Source organism: Lathamus discolor, chromosome 5 (genome assembly GCF_037157495.1).
Source record: "Lathamus discolor isolate bLatDis1 chromosome 5, bLatDis1.hap1, whole genome shotgun sequence".
NCBI lineage: Eukaryota > Metazoa > Chordata > Aves > Psittaciformes > Psittacidae > Lathamus > Lathamus discolor.
In genome coordinates, this window is record NC_088888.1 from 1,776,408 (window position 1) to 1,796,917 (window position 20,510).

Here is a 20,510-nt window from a genome sequence, read left to right on the forward strand (position 1 = left end):
GGTAACCACTCGAGGCAGGTAACACTAGAAGGGAACAAACACAAAGTAAAGCCATTTAGATTGCACACGTAGCTTTTCAAATGAGTTGGACCAGCAGAGCTATGCTCCAGAAGAGCCCAGCCCCTCCTGGCTCCATCCTCCTGTCAGGCACTTGTAGGGAGCCATCAGGTCCCCCCCCTGAGCCTTCTCTTCTCCAGACTGAACCCCCCAGGTCCCTCAGCCGTTCCCCATCACACTTGGGCTCCAGGCCCTGCACCAGCTCCGTTGCCCTTCTCTGGCCCTGCTCCAGCCCCTCAGTGTCTCTCACTATCTCTTTCATCTGCTGATACACGCAGTTACAGACTGAAATTCATAGGAAAAATATCCCAATGAAGGAATTTTTTTGTCCAAAATAAGAGACAGTTTCATCTGAAAACATCAGAAGTTGTTCAGCTTCTGGAACAAAAGATGGGCTCTTTTTATTCCAAAACTATATCTAAATACTAGCTTTGCTATATCAAATTTTAAAGCATCGAAGCAGCGTGTTGTCTGTAAGGGAAACCAAGCTTGCGCGTTATCACTGCTGATGGAGTCTTGAGTGCTGTCTTAAAGCATCTCACACAAACTGCACTAAACGTCAGAACAGATCAGACAGCTTCGTCTGCCTCCCTGAGTGACTTTCATCCCTAACGTTCTCATTTCTTTCTCATCTCTACCAGACCAACTGGTACAACTGGGGCATATTTAGCCCTAGATAAAGCAGGGTCCTGCCGGCTGACAGACCTGCCCTTGCAGTTTACACTCTGATTTACAACAACTTTACACACCCATGTTAACGAACAAACCAATCAAGTACTTACTGTTCTTCTTGTACATCAGGATTTCAAAGGAGTTCATCTCATAGTTCTCAAATGTTTGCCGGACCTTGTCAATTGTATCTTTGTCTGTCAGCTCCCCATACATAAAACTGCAAATAAAGTAGGAAACTCAAGTCATACAGTAGACAAAGACACTTCACAGTGTGAAAAGAACCCATTTGGAAATAGCCCTTCTTTGATTCTGTTTCACCTGGAAAGCACATTTGACAGATGCAGCCGCAGGAGATAGAAGACAAAACTGGAATAAGCAGGTTACTTCTCTCCTCAAGCAACAAGCACAACACTGCAAGATATTCACCAGCAAATAAATCTCTTCTCAAATACCTGCAGGTGCTGCTTTTTTGCATAACTTCTGCTCTGTGGTATCCTGATAGCTTGCAAAATCCATCATTGCTGTAGACGATGGGCCAATCCACTATCTGGGCATTGCCCAAGACGAAATTGGTATCTGTTTGAAAGAGCACATCAGTTAGACATCAGGCAAGGCTATGGCTGCATTAGAGGAAATACTCATTTCAGAACGCACTCCCCATAGCTTCAGTCCCTGAACAGTTTTTCCCACATACTATTCCCACCGCATTCAACAGGATTATTCCCTGGTTTAATATATTAATTACTCACACAAAGCTCAAGAGGATGGGTTTGTACAAGTGAAACAGAGGACTGCTAAGCAGGTAAAATTCACCTCAACTGAGGACAGACCCAGCAAACTGCTCCCCTCTGTGCCCCAGGCACTGACCCACCACGACACTCAGTTTGAATGTGAAGCCTCTGATCCGCAGCCAAACCAGCACACGATCGGTATTTCTCCCCCTGAACGTCAGCACAGTGGCTCCTCTCAGTATCACCTTCACTGCGGGCCACACAAGCTGCAGTACTTCTTGTAGGGCACAGACTGGACACCGGAGCAGCACTGGGGTCAGTACTTACACCAGTAGGAAGAACTCTATGCTTGCTGTACAAGCCAGAAGGAGTTTCAGCCAGTGAGACACAAACCGGAGCAGGATTCTCACCAGATCCCTGTGTGTGCTATCCTTTTTCTGACTGTTGTCTCATTCAAAGCATGAGCATACCCACTGTGGGACCCAGACCTCGCTTTTCCCTGCTGCTTTGGCTCTTGTGCAGTGAACTAACTAGACCTGTGCCAAGACAGCAGTGGCAAGCAGGAGGAGGTGGTGGCTCCTTTCACAGCTGCAAAGACCCTATTGGCTTTGAAAGAAAAGCTACGAGGCCACATGAGATCAAGTCATGGAAAGCCTTTAGTTCTTAGGATCTACCCCCAACTGCTCAAACACAGCCACCGTTAAAGCTTCCTGCAACCAAGAGACCCTAACCCTAACCCTAACCCTAACAAGACCTAACAACCAAGGCCTTTTCCTTGTTCACTGCAAGGAGTTTTGCTTATTTTAACTTCTCCTTTCAAAATCTTTTGTCCCGTTGCACACTTCAAGCGGGTTTAAATAAAACATTCCGGTAGCTATCTAAACCCATTGCCCAATCCCATCAGCATGATTAAGTGTATCTTTACACACTCTTTAGAATGATATACACCAGGAGTGTAACTTTGGGACGTTTTAACTGCTTCGACTGCCACAGCCTCTTTGAAATACTGCGGGTTTTGCTTGGTTGAAGCACTCTGTGCCAAAAACAATACGTGTCTTTTACCCCTTCCTGTGAATAAGGAAGGCCAGCCATTTCTCATTGCTAAAGCAAGTGCTTTCGAGTGGCTGTTATAAACACTGCCTTGTACTGAGCTGGTTGGGATATTTTTACGTTTTCATCAGGAAGTACAAAAAACTGACAGGAAAGCATGCAAACACAAACACCAGGCCAGGGCCTGCCCTGATCCGAACTGCGCTGTTTCATGCACACATTTCTTCTCACCATCTCCCCATCTCAAAGGATAACTTTCCCTTCTCTCCACTGCCTCAAGAGCTTCTTGAAGAGCTTACAGAATCAGACTGGTTTGGGTTGGAAGGGACCTTAAAACTCATCCAGCTCCAATCCCTGCCACAGGCAGGGACCACTTCCACTGGAGCAGCTTGCTCCAAGCCCCTGTGTCCAACGTGGCCCATTCCCAAGAGCCAACGCCACAAGCCTGACTCATCTCTGGGCTTGCTGTTCCAGCTCCACATTGCCAAAAAGGTGCCCTGCATTCCAGGCCAGGAAAGAGGTTTCCAACCCACCAGCCTCTGTTAGTGTGCCTATTAGGTCCCCAAGCTCAGGATCATCAGCTCCTTTGCTCCTGCTTTTGCTGCAAAGGGAGAGAGGATCTGCACTGATGGTTTCCAGACTTCCTATACCCATTTTGGGGTTTCTTTCACCTTGCTATGGCCTAGGAGCCCATGGAGTCGGAGCCCCAGCATCTGCAAAAACAGCTCTTTGGAAACAAGCAGGAATGTCCCTCCAGTTACTCACTCCTCTTCCCAGAGCTCTTTAAAGACAAAACAAGGACAGAACAGTAGTTCTGTGCCTACATGGAGAATACACCTGTACTTCTTCATAAAGGATGTCTCCAACAATGGTGTTTTGCCAGTGCACTGACAAGACACAGCATAAAATAAAGACTCCCACTTACAACTCCCCTGCCTAGTTTATTCTGACAGATAACCCGGAGGTAGAAGGGCTGTTCTCATTGTTATCATTTACATTCAATTGCATTGACATCCCTGACAGCGTGCTGCTTGAAGACAGCTCATAATCTGTTAAACAATTGTCCCTAACATAAGAAAATACTAAATAACATCCACAGAGGCAAATATTGCCTCCCCATCTGCAGGGACACAGGGTCCCAGAGGCCAGGAAACAGCTGGGGCTTTGTTGCACAACAAGCACGAGGGATGCTCTAGTGACCAATTTGAGCATCGCAGGGAAGAGCCTCTTGGGGACTCACAACCGGGTCAACAAGGCCAGAAAAGGAGCTGGTCAGAGGAGTACCATGAAGAAAGCCACTACTAAGCTCTCTTCAGAGACATGTGATAGCTGCAGTACTCCAACTGTTCAGTAACTGGAGGCACCTCTTTGAAAAGACTCAAAGGACTCCCTTACTGGGAAATCAATCCCTATCACAGTGTCAATTGGGTTAGTGGTATTGCCTTGCCCAAGGAGAAGCTGTAAGCATCACTGGCCCTTCCTATCAGCTCCAAGAAGAACTGAGCTAGAAACTGGGCTGGGTGGGCTCATGCAAAAGCCCTTGCACTGCATTTGGCACAGTCTGAGCAAGACCACTGGGAGGAACAGAAATACGCAGAAGCACAGCACAGAGCACATCACGCTGCAGAAACACAGGTAGGAACTGCTGCGCCTCAAAAGCAGCACAACGACTTGCATGCATAGGGTGGACTTCTGCGATGAGCTTCAGTCTGGAGCGCCGGTGACTGTGAAATGCCTCACTTCAGATTTTCTAGCTTGCATTTCCCACAGGTGAGTTCTGTTCACTGCAGTGTATCTTCAGGTCGGCCTTTACACACTCAAACGCCAGACCCGCGTTGGGTTATCACTTTAAACAAGACACAGCTGCTTTAAAGCAACAAGGAAAAAAACATTTTGACTCCTTCCAAAATGTAAGGATGGATTTTGCTCAGTCACTGAAACCAGTATTTTCCTCCACTGACAGAAGACACCACCACAGAAGAATCCGAAAATGCCTTTCCAAATAACAGGGATCCTTTAACAACAGCAACTCTCTAGAACACCTCGCTGCACCAAAATTATCCTATCTACTGCATCTTGTTATTAGAGTGCTTTGTTAAGCCAAAACTGCCCATTAAACCCCTAACGTGGCTGAGGACAAGCAGCACCTCACAGACATATCTCATCAGGACTGGCAGACTGAGAAGACATCACCTCCTTGCAAGGACATGGAGCAAGTCCCTGAAAGGCTGCCTCCCTACCACTGCCCCACACTGCTGCACATACATACCCATAGCATTCCAGCCCCTCCTGTAAGGGGGCTTCCCTGGCCCTCTTCTGGGACACACTGGCGAAGGTCAGAGACCAGCATGATGCCTGACACATTCCCATAGCACTGCCAGCCACATTCCACATTGCTGCCTGCACAAAGGAAGCACACAGAGGTGACCAAGAGGAAACCTCTGCTTGTCGAGTTCTAGCACAGACCTTCTAACCAAGGCTGGTGCCCACTGTGCTTTCGGATACAGATGTGGGTCTGTCAAAGCCCCAGGTATGCTCAGGTTGGCACAGTGCACAAATGTCACCTGAATATATACGTATTTTCCCCATAGTCATCACACAAACACAGAAGTCAGAAGATCTGCTCCTAATTTATTCCCCTCTTAGTGAAAGGAGAATCAATCTGTACATCCTTAGCATTAAAACTGTACATCCTTAAGATCGAGACCGAACTATCTGAAGCTGCAGCCTCACTCAAATACAAATCAATGCATCATAAAACCCTACAGATATGTTCTTTTGGGCTTATATTGTAGAAATACCTGCTCCTCACCACCAGTCTCCAACGGAACAGAAACTCCCCTTCTCATTCCAGACCACAGCCTTCATCACGTTGGGTGAGGACATAACCCTGGTTATTGACACCAGCATGTCTTTGTATCACGTCTCAAGCTCCTCCATGCATCTTCAATGGAGCAAACCTAGACCTCTAGCACTACGAAGCACAAACCACTACTACAGCAGAAATAAATGCTTAGTAAATGGGTTTCTTACCCTACCTGTGGTCACTGTGGATGGGAGTGGGGGATACAGCCTCCTTAGCTACTGTTCCTTTATGAGCATCTCTGCAGTATGAGAAACATGAAGTAACTATACAGTACGAGAAACATAAGGTAGGCAAAAATCTTGTGCAACTGCCATATGATTAAAGACTGTATTTGAGTACAAGGGACAGATGAGCTTATAAACAATTCTGGTATTTACAAACTTGTGACTCTGCATCACAAGTAGCATCATTTGGATACAGGGGGGAAAAAGAGATGGTTTCGTTTCTGATAAGGAACACAATGCATGGAAATAGCCTGTTGTTTCTACATAGGCCTGTCAACATTGCTACAGTCACACAGCTCGTATCATGCTTTTGCTTTAGCACTTTGCAGAAGCCAGGTATGCATGAACTATTGCTCATGTTTAATCTTAGCTTTGGAAACAGTTAAACAGAAGCAGTTAGTCACACTGATTACATTGTTCAGATGTAGCTCCTGAGATCAAAATACGGCCCTAACTCAGTACAATAAGCCAAACTCAATTTCAAGTACCTATTCGATCCTTTCTTCACATATATGGGATTCAAGGCTCACACTTAGGGAAGGAAAGACACTTTCAGCCTAACAGAAGTGCTGTAACTGTATTCAAAGCAAGCACGGAGCTGCTCAAAGAACTGAAAGTCTATTTGTATGGCAGAATAAAAGTAATCTGACAGAATTCCACTCTTCCACCCACATTCTCCTGTAGAAGTCAACAGTGTTACACAGATACCCACATCTACCCAGGAGCTCCTTGTACTCATTCCTAGAGTGGGAGTGCATCAACGTTTAAATATCCCATTGAACAGTCTGATTTCTCTATAGAATGATGATATAGTGGCCTCAAAATTGTACATCCTTAATATAGAGACCGATCTATTTTAAGCTGTACGCTCACCCTAACATGAAACAATGCGTTACAAACCCCCATCGATAGGTTCATTTGGGCTGACATGGTTTACCTAAGTTTTACGTAACTATTTGTTTTGCAGAAACAAAAACGGATTTCAAAGCTCCTCAGCTGCTCCAGAACGAACCCAAGGCACCAACTGCAGGCACTTCTTGCTTTGCTCAAGCATGACTTACACTGTCATGTGTACTCCAGCGCACAGTGCAAGTACAGGCTGAAAAGAGCTATTAGAATATATATTTCATCATACTCGCCACAGATAACAAAAGAGACACCAACTAAAACAACTTCCAGTGACTCAGTTTGAATCATTACAGAAAATGAATGCTAATTTCGGGCAGCAGCATGGATAAAAACTACTGGTTCCATCTCAACGCCTGTTACTTCGCATTTGTTAGAGCAAACATTTCACAGTAGGCCTCTACCATGAGAGGAGTTTGAATTGACCAGAATACATCCCCCAACACGAGGAGCTGGAAAAGCTTCAGCATTAGCTGCATTTTCTTCAAGATAAAACGAATTAGTGCCGAACGGAACAAGAAGAGCTGAAACTGAAAGCGCACTGACGCTGTCTCGTGTACTTTATGCATGGCGTCATTCTTGCTCTACCCCTGAAGCACTGTCTATGCTGAGAAATTGCTTTTTTAAGAGGATATTTAGGCAAATGTGATGTTAGCATGAGATAATCTTGAGACGTCAGACTGTCCATCGGTTGTAAGAGTCGCACAGTGCATCACTCTTAATAAAGAATGAGAATCCTGTTTAGCAGTGAGACTTCACCATGTAACTGGTCAGCTTCCCCCCTCCCATCTGATCTTAAAAAGCATGGTTTACTTGCATTGATGACATGGATCTTCCCCCCAGTTTCAAGAAGCCATTTGATGTACTGATTATAGCTACAGCCATCAAAAGCCTTAAAAGCACTTGACAAGACCTAACTCGCTGTTCACTTTTAGCTGCATGAGATACGAAAATGCATTAACAAATTCTCCAATGAATGGGTTTCATTACGATTTGTTTTACAGCCTTGTTCTAGGATTTCATGCAGAAATGGATTGATACGATGAATGATCACAGCAGAACTTCTTGAGCATTCAGAACATTAATTCTGAAGCACATTATCCCATCATCTCTGCGTTGTGCTTTTTATTTTACTTGCTATCTATAAAAGTCATTTCAAGGGAATCAGGTCACACATTTCTCAATGTATAAAGATGCGCACACAAAACGAGAAGCTTCTGGCCTAGTAAAAGCCAGCAAAAACCCCTTTTATATTCAACTCAAGCAATAATGGCCAAAAAAAGGAGTTAACAGCAAGAAGATACTTTGATGTACTCATCAATTGTATAAAAATAAAGGCATCTCCACAGTTGTTAACTCAGAAAAGGAAGATCGGGAAGAAACAAAACCCTTTCCTTTGTTCCATTCTCAATTTGGGAACATGACCTTAACACAGCACCTACAAGTTGCCTCCTTGTGGTTTTTGAAGTTCTGCTGCTTTCAGGGCTAAATGTCCTGTTTTAATCAGTGCCAACAGACTTACCCTCGTGGATTTACTCAGCCAAAAGCGATTTTATCAGAACCTAATAACCCGGTCTTGCCTGATTAGACAGAACCAGAGTACAGACTGAGATTCAACCAGTGGATGCCAGATTTGCGGAGGATAACATCTGCTTTGCCTTGCATAGGGCAAGCCATAGTAATGGCAAGAGAAACAGTTACCTTCAGCTAAAGGCACTCTATGCTATAGCACCATCTTAGTACTGATGCAGCAGTTTTCCATGCACTTTTCACAAGCTGTGACTCTGGCAAAGAGCCTTTGACGCAAGGGAAGAGAAGCATGCTACAGCCCAGACCCCTCTATTCCATTGCTGTGGGGCTTTTTTGTGCTGAAGTTAACCCACTGAAGTCCAGAGGGTGGATGAGACTGGCAGCATGGAACAGATAACCTCCTGCAGACCTCCTACAGCCCTCCAAGTCAGCCCATTGGGAGCTTTAAGAAGTACGATAGCTTAACCCAGACACTGCACCTCATCAGGAATACCTCAATATCATAGAATCATAGAATAGTTCGGGTTGGAAAGGACCTCAAGATCACCCAGTTCCAACCCCCCTGCCATGGGCAGGGACACCTCACACTAAACCATCCCACCCAAGGCTTCATCTAACCTGGCCTTGAACACCGCCAGGGATGGAGCACTCACAACCTCCCTGGGCAACCCATTCCAGTGCCTCACCACCCTAACAGGAAAGAATTTCCTCCTTAGATCCAACCTAAAAATATCGCTCGTCCCTGTGCACAATTAGCTTTGTCCTAGTCACTAAAATGCATTTCCCCATCCAGGAGAACCTCACTAGATCACACTGTAATTTACCTGCAGCACAAGGATTCTGAGCTGATCCTCTGCAAACAATGAATTTCATCCGGTGTTTCTTGAAGATTCGTTGAAAATTATGGAAATCTATGAACTTTCCAGAAACCACACACATTCTATCAAGAGGAAACAGAAAAGTATATTCCACCCCAAAACCATGCTTGCTAATTCCAACAAAAACAGTCCTGTTCTCAGTATAAGAAACACTTTTTTGATGACTAATGCTATCGACCAAAAGTGTTGCAGTAGTATGAGGCAACCCAGCGATGCTCAGGACCTGCCTACCCTTGGCACACCACATTCAAAGGAGATCTTGTCGTGTTCATACACGTTCCCTACCAATGTACAGTCATAGAATGGTTTGGGTTGGAAGGGACCTTAAAGCTCACTCAGCTCCAACCCCTGCCACGGGCAGGGACCCCTTGCACTGGAGCAGCTTGCTCCAAGCCCCTGTGTCCAACCTGGCCTTGAGCACTGCCAGGGATGGGGCAGCCACAGCTTCTCTGGGCACCCTGTGCCAGCGCCTCAGCACCCTCACAGGGAAGAGCTTCTGCCTTAGATCTAACCTGAACTTGCCCTGTTTCAGTTTGAGCCCATCACCCCTTGTCCTGTCGCTGCAGTCCCTCTCTGTAAGAGCTCTGAAGTGATTAGACCCACAGCACTTCAGGCAGCAACCCTGCCTCTGGGGAAGCATGGCTGTACCGCTTCTGGACCCAAACCACATTAGCTGCGGCCAGGTTTGTGCCCCCCCATGCTGCTCACTGCTCTGGGTTCCGAAGGGAAGGCAGGCTGGGCCAGGCTGCAGCACTCAGGTTAAGGCTCCTTTGCAAACATTTACATTAACATTTTACCCAAGTGCAAAAGAAGGAGAACAAAACACGGGTTAGGTCTTCATTCTCTGTCAGTTTCCTCTGTGTTTCCCTTTAGCTTAACACAAAAGCAGGTTTTTCAGTTTCAGAGCTGTTTATACTAAAGCTTATTTCTCCTCGAGGTCTGAGGCAACGGTACCAGGTTAGCATGCCCGTGTTGGAGAATGTTTATTGTGCTTACAGTCTCCAATGTATGCAATAAACCATGGAAATGGCTGCTATTCTCAGGATCTGGGTCCAAAGGTGTTTTTCCTTACTCTCTACAGGGAACTCACTGCATTCTCCATCAAAGGGTGCAGGTTTGCTTCCATACCTGATGCCTCCTCACTGCGTTCCCAGGAGATTTAGTAAGAGCAGAACTGAATTCACGCAAGCCTTACGCCCTCCAACCTCCCCTTCTTTCAACCTCCTGGCTTTGTCCATAACTCAGAGGAGCATCTGTCCATAACTCAGAGGAGCATCTGTAACTTCCAACGCAATTCCACCACCATGTAAACACAGCGCTTGCTTTTGCCACCCTTACACATGCACAGCTCCACGTACCTCAGTGACAATTCTGACCAAGGGCTGCAGAACCCAGCTGCCATTTACAAACATTGGCAAGTAATTTGGGCCTCCGGTCATTGATAAAGCATTGGAATAGCACAAAGAATCCGTATTCTCTGGAATACACTGCACCATTTGAACCAGACGCCTTGGCCATCAACCAGGATTATAACTGTTGCTGTTATAGCGCTTGTATACTGTGGGTGTATTACATTACCCAAGAAAAACATTACTATCACATTAGCAGTAACCATCAGGGGCTAGTGATTCTTTATATACTGCACTGTTTTACAGCACAGGGCTCATTTGCTGTCCCAATGGGTGTTCTGGTCTTTAAATATTTCAATGCTTCAAACAAATCTCTGTCAACCAAGTACCACATGCAACATTTAATTTTCTAGCCCTACATGGCCAGTATAGAAACACGGCTTTTAAACATGGAGAACAAGACAAGCAGGGTTATCGTGTCCCTCGTTTCAAAGAGGAAAGAGCCTTAAGATCACACTTCATCCAAAAGGTCTCCTTGTGAGAAGAGATCACAGAGAACCAGATGAGGTCCACAGGTCTAGGCAGATGACACCTAATACATTCCTTCCTGTGTGCGCTATCCTAAATTACCCCATTCCAGGATGGGCTGAGAAGTTCTCAATTCTTTCTTTACTCCACGGAGGGGTGAGGGAATACTGTACTGATTCCAACCCCGGCACAGCTCTTCTGGCTGGCATTTAGTGCATGGAATCAACCAGGCTGGAAAAGACCTTTAAGATCACCAGGTCCCAGTGTTCCCCAGCACTGCCGAGGCCACCACTAACCCATGGCACTGAGGGCCTTGTCTACACGGTGTGTGAGCACCTCCAGCATGAGAACCTCTCTCAGCTGATTTGCAAGCTAAGAAGCAGCTCTCCTCCCTAGTAACTCCAAGTAAGATGATTCAGACCAAAAGAGTTTGAGGCAAGCCTTACTACAGATGGTGTGATATAAACCTGTGCAAAACACTAACCCGAGGGGAAAGCCCCTGAACTCACATGCCTATGTACGCTGCTATTACCTTTAGCCATCGAGCGTGCATCAGCTTCTCAGACGCACGCCTAACATGAAAGGCTGTCCAAAGAATTCCTTGCTAAAGTACTGGTTAAACACCAGTATAATTAGCGCTGTCCTTAGAGCAGTGCTTCCAAAAGAGCCTGCATGCCAATTACTATGATGCTACTACAGGGCCTCTTTCACTGAGTTAACACACCTGCCCCAGGCTCTAACACATGATCATGTTTTCCTTGCTTCACCTGAGACTGTGGGTGCCTGCCCCATACACGTACCTTTAAGTGAAGCACTTCTTCAGTGCCTATTTCTGCTCAGTGACCAAACTCCTCTCCTTCCCAAGGGAACGCTCCCCAAATTAGGAACGTTCCTGTACCTGTATCAACACAGTATCTGTTGGCACTACTTAACTTGCTTGCAGGTGCCAGCAAATGCAGCTTGACAACAAGCCTGAGGTTTACCTGGCAAATCCCAAATGGCCTAAATAGTTTCATTGCGGGTCACAGTACTACCCAGTCAACCGAAACCGAGAAAGGGGAGCCAAACCTCAAGCTTTATGGGCCCATTTAAGTACTCATCCTGTGGGCATCCCAAAGGCCAAGGAGGCATGCCAAGGCGAGACAGGCAACAAGGAACCGGCATGTGTCCATGCTGCCAGCACAGCCGAGCCTGCCAGGAGAGGAAGGAGACACTCCTTGTCTGCTGACAGACACCGGGGTTAGAGGAGGCTGTGATGGTCCCACGTTAGGACTGATTCATACAGCATCCGTCTGTGACGGCATCACATTTACAGCAAGGCTGGACGGGGTCCAGCAAAAACTAGAAGGCACATTACAGAAGAAATGGGCTTCTAGACCTGAGTCACTTCCCTGAGCTTCTCCTAATATGTCTGAACCGTGCAAGCTTAATCTAAAACTTGTATTGATCACAGCCCTCCGGACTGGCTGAGCATTTGGAAATGGAGTGCTGTCATCTTACCTCTGCTGTCTAGCACCACGCTCTGACACCTTCTTAATAACGGGGGAAGAGAGAAAGAAGCAGAGCATAGCTTCTGCTGCATGATCCCCCCCCCCCCCCCCCCATCTCCAAACCTCAACTGATTTATTGCATCAAGGGTTTGGCACTGAAAGGCCAAAGAGAAAATTGGGATTTAATGAAGAAAGTAATCTACAAAGTGGAGGCAGTTCTGCGAAGAGCCTCGCATAACTGGTGTTGGGAGATTAGAGAAGCAGCCTGCAGGTGATGAAATGTAAGGCTTCATGTGTTAGGCAAAAAGCACAAGATTCACTGTAGGAACAGCAAGTATTTGCTCAGGAATGCATCTTCCAACCGCTTCCCTTCTACAGGAAAGTTGCAGAGAGAAGCAACTTATGGAAACAGCCCCACAATTTGATGTCAAAACACGGTCTTGGCAAAGGCTATGCCTCCAATAGTACTTCAATCAAAAGAGCACACAACTGAAAATCAGTCTTTGGATAATTTGAGTTTGCAGCCCCTTGCCTCAGCGTAACAAACTGACTCTGATTTAGTTCATTAACTCGTCTTCAGCCGGAGCTCCATCCTGCACGTTTCTCAATCACACCACAAGGTCTTAATCCCTCCAGTAACCCCACCGAAGTCAACAGAAGCATCAGGAAAGCCAGAACTTGGGCTCAGAGCTTTAAAAAGCAACGCACACGCCTAGGTTTGAACGAATGCACAGTCGCACGCTTACTGAGGGAGCAGCTTTTGGTAACTCCCTAAGTGAAAGAATCTGGATGACATTAATGCATATTTGCATGCAATTGTGAAATTCGAGGCATTTTCCACTCCACAGCTTTCCGAGCGAGACCCGATTGCAGCGCGCTGGGCAGAAATGACCAGACGAGGCTCTGCCCCCAGCCCTCGCGGTGGCAAAGTCTCCCCTCGCCCAGGACCAACCCGGCCGGACCCCCGCGCCCCGCTCTCCCTTCCCGGAGACCATCTTGGCTCCCGCATCCCTCCCCCCCCCCCCCCGCCCGCCGCCGCCGCCGCCGCAGCCCCCGCCGAGCACCGGACCCCGCGGCCGCGAGAGCCCCGGAGCCGGGCATGCGGCGGCGCTGCCCCGGCCCCGCCGTGCGGGCGCACCTGCAGCCGGAGCCGCGCTGCCCGGCCCGGGGCGCTCCGCGGGACTACGGGCGGCGGCGGCCGGGTGGGCTCCGCGCCCACCCCCGTCCGCCGGTAGAGCCGCGCGTGCTGCTCGGCGCTCACCGTTAGACCTGCGCACGATGTTCTCCAGGAAGGTGTTCTGCGGCGCCACCAGCCCCCGCCGTCCCCCGGCCATAGTCGCTCTGCGGGAGCGCGGCGCGGAGGCTCCGCTCAGCGCTGCGCCGCGCCGCTGCCCGCCCGCCCCGCGAGCCTCATGGCCCCGCCGGGACCGGCACGGCTGTGCGGCACCAGCCCCGCGCCGCCTCCCGCGCGCCGCGCCGCGCCGCGCCGCACTGCACCGCCCCCTGCCGGCCGCCGCCGAGCCGCAACGCCGGTGTTACAGCGCCACCGTCTGGGCGCGGCGCGGCGCGGCGCGACCCTCGCTCAGGGCAGCCCGGCCGGGCCGAGCCGAGCCGCCCGCGGGGCACACGGAGCCCTCCCCGGCGCCGCTCACGGCCGTGGAGCGGGGGGATGCGGGGTGTCCTGAGGGGCTCGGCCCGTCGCGGCACCCTCGACACCCGCCCTGAAGCGGGGGAGGCACCCGGAGCGCTTTAAAACCCGTCACAAAGCCGCGGCAGCAGCTTTCCGCCGCGGAGCACCGCAGGCGCCACTTTCAGCCCCGGCAGGTGTTTCCCACCTTCCTGGGATGATTCCCTTTGGAAAGCCCCTCGGTATTATGAGGCCCAACTGAGTAACAGCGGACGCGGTGCGATAAACTATTTAAACGTAACCTCTGACGGGCTTTAAAGTCGCTGAAATACTTGATTTAGGACGGTTTCCCAATCAAGGATCAAACAACTTCGTTCTTTTCCCCTTACCGATCTATCAATGAGTGGAAAATACATCTTGCTGACACAACGGGCAGGCTTTCTGGCTGGCGCTGGCATTCAGTCGCTGCAGTGCCTCATGCAGCACAGCACCGTTGGGCTCCGCGGCTCAGGATGTATTAAGATGTGAGCATGTTTCCACCTGGGAAATGCCATTTCTCACAAAACAAGCAAATGGAGCATGGTGAAGACGATGATCGGTGTCACCGGGGCTTCTGAAAGCCTTAGTGCTGCTCCCACAGAGCTCTGGCACGGGCCAGCTTGCTCTCTCCTGCATGAGGCTTGGGCTGGGGCCTCGGCACAGCCACATGCACCACTTGATCCAGCCATGCACCACAGGCTGCCGTGGTGATGCTCATGAACTCCCGTCTTGCTGCCACCGATCTCCTGCCTCCCACAGCAGGGTTTCGGTGGAAGGATGTGGGCTGCACACTGGGGAGAGCTGAGGGTGAAGGCAGGGGATAGCTTTGCTGTGGCAGGAGCTGCAGATCCAAGTCCCTGAGTGTTCCAGTGTCAGCAGCCCCCGGGAGACTTCACATCAGTCTTCCCGTACCTTCAGGGGTCCAGCAAAAAACCTGGAGAGGGGCTTTGGGCCAAGGGCCTGTAGGGACAGGCCAAGGGAATGGCTTGAACCTGCCCGAGGGGAGACTGAGCTGAGCTCTTAGGCAGAAGCTCTTCCCTGTGAGGGTGCTGAGGCGCTGGCACAGGGTGCCCAGAGAAGCTGTGGCTGCCCCATCCCTGGCAGTGCTCAAGGCCAGGTTGGACACAGGGGCTCGGAGCAAGCTGCTCCAGTGGCAGGGGTCCCTGCCGGTGGGAGGGGCTGGAACTGGATGAACATTAAGGTCCCTTCCAACCCAAATCAGTCTGGGATTCCGTGATTCTATGACTCCTAAAATGCCAGCATGGCCCAGCCCTGCTGCCAGGCACATGAAGTAGCTGTGGCATGGAAGCTGATTTTAAACCAGTCATGAACTATGTATCAGCCAGCCCCAGATTTTCTGCCACAGGTAGGGTAGGAGAAAAAAGTCAAGTACCAGAAATTGCAAAAAGGCCACCAAATCTCCCTGAAATGCTGGTGGACCTTGGAAAATCCCATGGAAGCATGTATTTGCACCTTGACACATCTAAACCTGTCCCCAACAACTGCACGAACAGCCCTGGTTATTTAGTTCCCACTGGCTTCAGCAGTACAGACCAAACCTGAAGAGATCTTAAACACTGCCAATTTCCCCAGTAACACCAGAACTGGAACCTTTGACACAAACTTGCACAACCATAAGGGCGAGATTCTGATAAATCTGAGATCTGGAAGCCTGTTCCATTATTCCTCTAAGCCACTGTGCCAGAGGGCAAGATGCATGCATGAGATCTTCGCTTCTGCCCAGCTCTGCAGGAATAGCTACGACTTGGGAGCAGCCGGCACACAGTACATGAACTTTAAGGCCTTTAAAGAAGATTTTAGTCTGAATCAGCAAGTACACACAAGCAGGAGCAAAAGGACACAGAGCAAGAAAGAAAACCTGTATGTTTTCCAGCAGTCTGTGTTGCATTGTGTGGTCTTGGCTCTATCTAACGTTTCAGAGCACCATGCTGAATCCTACAAGCTCCACGTCAAAAGTAAGGTTTTAGCTAGGCTGGGGTTCACATCTAACCTGTAACACTGCAAATGGAAGATGCCTCCTTTATCTTCTATCTCTTTCAGGCTTTCTCTGCACTGCAGAATATGGCTCCTACTGGAGATAGGAATTTTTCTCCACTACTGCAGAGAGACACTGTGATAGTGTTTCAGTCTGACCAGTCTGAACTTTATACTCATTTTCTTGCCATTAGCAGTAAATTCTGCAGCTGATACAAAGTTGGAAGCAAAGCCCCAGTTAAAGCAAAGCACACACATTGACTTCATTATTAGATGATTACCCCCCTCCAGCTATTGGACAGGGCTTATTACATAACACTTCCACCTGAAGCCAATATAGAAGGTCATGGTTTGCTATAGAGGACGCTCACCTGTATTTTATCATGCTGCCCTTTCAGCCTGTTGTTTTGTCCTGAAAAGGGCCCTAGGTCAGGACTTGCAGCAGCACCTGGTACGTGACTGTACCTCTGCTGCAGAGCCATAAGCTCCACAGTCACTCTGAGCAGCAGGTGCTGCTGCAAAAAGGACAGATTTGCTTTCATCTAAGCTGTGTGTATTTGTCACCCCATTTGCATTGAAACCCAGCCTGAGAAGAAAGCCAGGGCTGGTGGTGAATGAGGAAAGGCAGCTGAGACACCTCCCTTTCTGGCAGCAACCCATATTTACGCCAACCCATTTACTAACGTGCCTGCAACTTCCAGTGTTGATACACACAAACATTGAAAACTCTGTCATCAGTAGGCACTCATTTGTGGGAATGTCACTGAACCCCATGGTATCTATGAAATAAAACTGCTGGAACAGGACACAGATCCTTTCTGTCATCTCACGAGGTTCACTCCTGAAAGATATTGCTGCGATGTCCTTTAAACACTTCCTCTTCCTCAGCCATGCAGTGTCTCCAGGAGAGATTTCTGAGGTGCTGGAAGAGATGACAAGAATGCTTTTCCTAAGACGCTGTGCCCTAAGTCGTCTGGTCTTTAAAGCTAGTAAAAACCTCTTTCTTCTGGGGATGCACAAATCAGCGACCCTTGTGCAAATTCCCAAAGGCAGGAAAAGCTGCTGTAAGGCTCCTCTGCCTGCTCTGCTGCCTTTCACTCTGAACTTGTCTGAAGTTGCACAAGACTTTTGCTGTTACTGTCAGTTCTTCAGGACTTGTCATTTCATTGTCACAGCATCAAATCAGTAAAGAAACACAGTGGTTAGGTAAGTCTCAAAATGTAATGAGTGTATCTTGAAAAGCACTAGTTTTATCCAAGGCCTTTTTGAATTCTACCCTGTTTTGCACACTGCCTTCTGTTCCTTGTGCAAAATAAACTGCTGAAATGCAGAATTGTAACACAAAGTTGTCACAAACCATTACCAACCCTGAAAACAAAAAGAGCATTTGATCTTTGAGTTCCATTTGTGTACTTCTATATGGCTTTTGCTAAACTGTCAAAGTTGGTTGATGGGAAAATGAACATGAGCCGGCAGTGTGTGCTCGCAGCCCAGAAAGCCAACCGTATCCTGGGCTGCATCAAAAGGAGCGTGACCAGCAGGTCGATGGAGGTGATCCTGCCCCTCTTACTCTGCTCTCATGAGACCTCACCTGGAGCATTGTGTGCAGTTCTGGTGTCCTCAACATAAAAAGGACATGGAGCTGTTGGAGCAAGTCCAGAGGAGGCCACGAGGATGCTCAGGGGCTGCAGCACCTCCTGTATGGAGCCAGGCTGAGAACATTGGGGCTGTTCAGCCTGGAGAAGAGAAGCTGCGTGAAGACCTCAGAGCAGCTTCCAGTATCTGAAGGGGGCCTGTAAGGATGCTGGGGAGGGACTCTTCATCAGGGACTGTAGTGATAGGACAAGGGGTAATGGGTTAAAACTTTAAACAGCGGAAGTTTAGATTGGATATAAGGAAGAAGTTCTTTACTGTGAGGGTGGTGAGACACTGGAATGGGTTGCCCAAGGAAGTTGTGAATGCTCCATCCCCAGCAGTGTTCAAGCCAGAGCCTTGGGTGACCTGGTTTAGTGTGAGGTGTCCCCGCTCATGGCAGCGGTGTTATAACTGGATGGTCTTAAGGTCCTTTCCAACCCTAACTATTCTATGATTCTATGAAAATAAAATACACTAGTTGGTAGGAGAACAAATTACAGAACGTAATGCACAAGTTACTCTGCCCATACAGACACGAGGCAAAATATAAGGAAACTCTGAATTCAAGCGAAAATGAAAAACAATTTTATATATTTTACATTAAAATCAATAAAGCAGTTACTATTCTACAAATTCTCACACCCCAAAGTTTGCAGACAAAAGCCCCCATCTAGGCACACACACATGTGAATACTTAGGTGTTTGTTAACAGCATTTTTTTCTCTTAGGGAGAAAGCAATGAGAAACAAAAGTCAGTCCTTAAATCTGAGCTGAGACTTCAACAAGTACACGCATGTCCATCAAAAGGAAAGAATTTGGGAAAACACCTGTGCATCTTTTTGAAACTGTCCAGTTTATTTCTACTGCTCATTTTAACCAAAATGCCACAGCCTTTGGCAAAGCTCAGCCTGAGGTTCCTTAAAGGCACAATTATTTCTGCAGTCCTAAATTCAATGAAACTTCTAACTCACAGAAATCCCCAGCTGCACAGCACTCTGCAGACCTAAGGACTGAGGAACGTTACTACTCCCAAAAAACCCCAACAAAACTGAAATCTCACAACTGAAACAACACACTTTTCCAGTGTTTTAATGGGTAACAAATACGGAAAAATAACTAAAAAATCCTATGCTCCAAATGGAGAGGGGAGAGAAGATCTCAAAACTGGTAAAAGAGTACACAGCCAGTCTTTTATTTATACATCTAACAGAGCGTGACCTAACAGGGAAGAACTGTTTCTTCTTCCAGCAGCTCAAAAGGGCATAGAGAAACCCTCCCTCTTTGGACAGCGTGTTCCTCTACATTCATTTCAACCTGAGGTAGCATGCTGTCCTTCCAGAGTAGAAACAACGTAACACCCCCCACCCCATCCCCCCCATACTGTGATTAGAGCTTCAGCTGCTACCTCCAGTCTCCTCAGTGCAGGTGCCCCTACCTAAGCCTCTTGACTCAGCCCTGCCCTGCCCTGTCTGTGGTCTCTCCCAGACTTGGAGCAGACGCAGTGACCCACTACAGGGCTATTACTCAGAGGAAAATATCCAGAACGTCTGGTTCCAGGTCTGGCAGGGGTTTTGTTAACATTTTTATGGTGTACTTCAGTTGCCTTGGTTTTGCCTCTGTCTGGGTCAGTACAAACCAAGGCAAAATGAAGCAACTCAGGCACAATTTGCCTGAATTTTAACAGAATACAGGGGCCCCACTAATAAACTGTATTAACTATTTTTATTTGCAAGCCCTGCCCACAATAAGCCTGGAAACCCATTGTTCAGGGTGACAGCTTTCTGTTAAGCAGCAAGAAGTACAGCAGGCTGGGTTACTGCATTGTTACTGACTGCATTTTCATCACTCAACTGTGGTCCAGTAGTGCCCAATGTAACAATACAAAAAAGACACTTTTAATCCTGTATTTTCATAACATCCTATACAAAGAAAAAACCCAAACCCTTGTTATTTTAGGCCCACTTTAGAAAAATAACAAACATGGCTTTGATAGCTACCAGGTATTCATCTCTTTTTTCTTACTTTGACCCTAAAACATCCCTTTTCAACCACTGCCCTTGATCTAAACTATGTGATTAGCTTTCTCAGCAAAGTTTGTGTTCTACTACACAACAGCTTCCAAGAAGGTAGTAATACAAAGCAGAATTCCTGAATAATAAGAAGTCAGACTCCCCAAATTACAATATATAGCCTAAACTCTGTAGTTACATTTAAAAAGCAGAGCAATCTTCTAAATTTCATTGCTTGTTCCCTGGACAGCAGCATCCTACCTGTCAGGCTGACAGTGGTAAAAGCACTGCTAGTGCCTCCCTTACAGTAGCCTCTTCAAGAAACATGCCTCAGTAGTCAATGTAAAACTGCTTAACTCAGTAAATAAGTTTCTTGCACATGACTTCTATGTCATAGCTTCTGGCTTACAAGCGCTCACAATTCCTGTTTTGGAGTTATGTATTTTATCAGGTTCTCTTACCCCATAACTTTACTGACCGTATCTGTTCCTTGTAATATTTTAATTTTAGAAGATTTGTCAATAGAGAGAAAACAACCCCCCTCCCAAAATAACCCCTACAAAAGGAAAAGGAAAAAGAAAGAGAAAAAGGAAAAGAAAAAAAAAAGAAAAAAAGAAAAAGAATGTAAAACCAAATTCTTCTCACTTCATTGCAAAGTTTCACCAAGCTTAACATCTGATCACTTATTTCCTACTTACTGATCTTCCTGTTAATCAGTTTACTTGCAGCATTTGCTTTCCATGCAGACAGAACTCCACTGGGTTCCTTGACAGTGGGTGGGGTACACTGAAGTAGCCAAACAACTCAGAAGCACAAGTCTGGAAAGAAAGAAACCCAGCCAACCAACCAAAAAGAGCCCTTTTTTTAACTAGCTTAGCACCACCATTTTTATCAAGTTTCAAACTTAAATATAGTGATTCCCAA

The 20,510-nt window shown here is 47.5% G+C and overlaps 1 protein-coding gene across 5 annotated transcripts in view; it reads right to left on the reverse strand.

The window, feature by feature from the left end:
• Positions 1-13,698, reverse strand: part of KCNH1 (potassium voltage-gated channel subfamily H member 1) — a 182,787-nt gene extending 169,089 nt beyond the window's left edge. For all 5 annotated transcript variants that reach the window (XR_010612771.1, XM_065679335.1, XM_065679334.1 and 2 more), the window contains exons 1-3: positions 13,543-13,698; positions 1,182-1,305; positions 840-946 (exon numbers count right to left, since the gene is read on the reverse strand). Coding sequence is in view for 4 of the 5 variants with exons in the window: in XM_065679335.1 (XP_065535407.1) it covers positions 840-946; positions 1,182-1,305; positions 13,543-13,615 (304 nt within the window). In the remaining variant the exon portion in view is untranslated. The remainder of the gene's footprint in view (positions 1-839; positions 947-1,181; positions 1,306-13,542) is intronic.
• Between the last annotated feature and the right edge of the window lie 6,812 nt (positions 13,699-20,510).